Genomic DNA, 1,370 nt, shown 5'->3' with positions numbered 1-1,370 from the left:
ATGTCTGCTTTGTCCCCAGCTCCATCCCATCCCTCCAGCCCCAGGAGCCTGTGAGAGCCCCCAAAGGGGGACCCCCAAATCGCACCCCGAACCAAGCAGCCCCAATGTCATTGGGGGTGACACAACAGTCAACAACCCCTGTGGGATGATCCCGATGGATCCCCATGGGGTGACCCCGCAGCACCCACCTGATTTCTGGGGGTGGCCGAGGCCGTGCTCCACGTCGCTGTGCGCTCGCGGCGTCACGTAGCGAATGGACGTCTCCTCCAGGTACTTGTCCACCAGGTCCGGGCACACTGGGGGAGAGAAGGAAAAGTGGGATCCCTGTGGGAAGCTGCTCGGGGAATGGGGGGTTTGAACCGAGCTGAGCTGTGGAGCACTCGGTGACACGGGGCTCTCCTGTCCTGGTTCAACTCGGGTCCCTCCCATCCTGCCGGAGCAGAGCGGCTGAGGCTGGGTCTCACCCTCCCAACACCTCCCTTTCTGCCTTCACCGGCCGCCTCCGGCTGGATTCCGGATCAATCTGCTCCTTTTCCAAGCCATGAATAAGAATGAGGCAGGAGGAGACAAAGGTGCAAGGTCTGGAAGGACACAGGAACTGGGAGCACTCACTACGGACCCAGCAATCCTGAGCTGGAAATGGGGCTGCAAACCCCACGGGAGATGCCTTCAAGAACGGGATCTCCTGGGCACTGCTCCTCAGATGACATGAACACCGGCTCTGACCACCCCAGGCTCAACTTCACCATCAACCTACACCAAACCCCCCCGGGGAAGCTCCCAGCTCCCACCACCCAGGGCACAGCAGCCAGGACCCCCCTCAGGTGGGATTTTGGCACCAAAAAGCTACTCACGAAACCCAAAACTAGCACCGAGACACCCCCAAACCCTCTAGAACAAGGCGACAGAGGCACAGATCAACCCCTCCCAGAACCAGCACCAGGTTTCAGGGCCTGCCTCCACTTGCTGCTTTCCAGGGAATGGTGTGAGCAGAAACCGGGAGCCTGGAACTGCTGGAACAGCCACAAAAGGCCAATTATCCTGATTTAAAGCAAAGATGCAAATTCCAGGGGTGAATCCTGCCGGAGCGCTCCCGCCTCTGGGCGATGGTCACTGCACTGTACATCGGGGGTGATGACCCAGAGCCAAAGGGGTCTTGGGGGCTCTGAGCCAGGAGAGAACCAGGGGAAAAGGGGCCACAAGAGAAGGGTTTGGGGCATCCCGATGGGAAACGGCTGAAGAAACCCCTGGATTTGGACGGGGGGGTTCAGTCCAGCCTCTGGGTGTGCTGCACATCACAGCGCTGGCGGCACCGCAGCATCTCCCACGGCACAGGGGGTGGAACTAGAGAATCTCAAGGTCCTTTCCAC

The 1,370-nt window shown here is 60.1% G+C and overlaps 1 protein-coding gene across 1 annotated transcript in view; it reads right to left on the bottom strand.

Annotated features, from left to right (window-relative positions):
- Window positions 1-188: 188 nt before the first annotated feature.
- The window catches only part of LOC104411821 (death effector domain-containing protein-like), a gene marked incomplete at both ends in the record, with an annotated part of 1,678 nt that continues 496 nt past the window's right edge, over window positions 189-1,370 (bottom strand). Inside the window, one exon of the mRNA XM_010022347.1 lies at window positions 189-296. Coding sequence (XP_010020649.1) covers window positions 189-296 — 108 coding nt within the window. The remainder of the gene's footprint in view (window positions 297-1,370) is intronic.

Source organism: Nestor notabilis, unplaced genomic scaffold, assembly GCF_000696875.1.
Source record: "Nestor notabilis isolate BGI_N333 unplaced genomic scaffold, ASM69687v1 scaffold16639, whole genome shotgun sequence".
Classification (NCBI taxonomy): domain Eukaryota; kingdom Metazoa; phylum Chordata; class Aves; order Psittaciformes; family Psittacidae; genus Nestor; species Nestor notabilis.
This window is presented reverse-complemented; position numbering and strand designations above follow the sequence as displayed.